Source organism: Phytophthora parasitica, assembly GCF_000247585.1.
Source record: "Phytophthora parasitica INRA-310 unplaced genomic scaffold supercont2.84, whole genome shotgun sequence".
Lineage (NCBI taxonomy): Eukaryota > Oomycota > Peronosporomycetes > Peronosporales > Peronosporaceae > Phytophthora > Phytophthora nicotianae.
The window spans coordinates 8,956-9,406 of NW_008649070.1; the positions used below are offsets into that span (position 1 = coordinate 8,956).

General features: G+C 54.8%; 1 protein-coding gene across 1 annotated transcript in view; it reads right to left on the bottom strand.

Annotated features, from left to right (window-relative positions):
* The window catches only part of PPTG_18359 (hypothetical protein), a gene marked incomplete at both ends in the record, with an annotated part of 5,211 nt that extends 5,004 nt beyond the window's left edge, over nt 1-207 (bottom strand). Inside the window, one exon of the mRNA XM_008916456.1 lies at nt 9-207. Within this exon, the coding sequence (XP_008914704.1) occupies nt 9-207 (199 nt within the window). The remainder of the gene's footprint in view (nt 1-8) is intronic.
* Nucleotides 208-451: the final 244 nt, after the last annotated feature.

Below are 451 nucleotides of genomic sequence, written 5' to 3' on the forward strand. Positions count from 1 at the left end.
TTCCGGACCGCTCGAAGAGCTCGCGCTACCAGCGCTCCAACCAGGTCGAGCCGACCTGAAGTTGTATTCGGCATTCAATGCCACGTCCACCGCCTCCTCGAAAGAGATCGGGTGTACACGGAATACCTCCGTTCGAGCTGCGCTCACGCGGAGTCTCTCCATGAATACGGTCACAGTGACCAATTCCGGAAGAGGATCCGCCGCCATCCCGGCGATCAGAGTTCTCAACTCTTGGACATAGTCCAGTAACTCCTTCTTAGCAGGAATATAAGCTTGTTAAGCGCGTCCTGCTGCGCCGGGGGAAAGTTCGCGAACACGGGGTGTTCCATCTTCACAGATGATACAGTCAACCGACTCTGCTACCAAGTGCAGCGGGGCTGCCGTAGCTAACGTCAGAGGAAGACGTACGACTCAAAGAGTCCCTAAAACTAAGTTCCTTATCCGAAGGAAA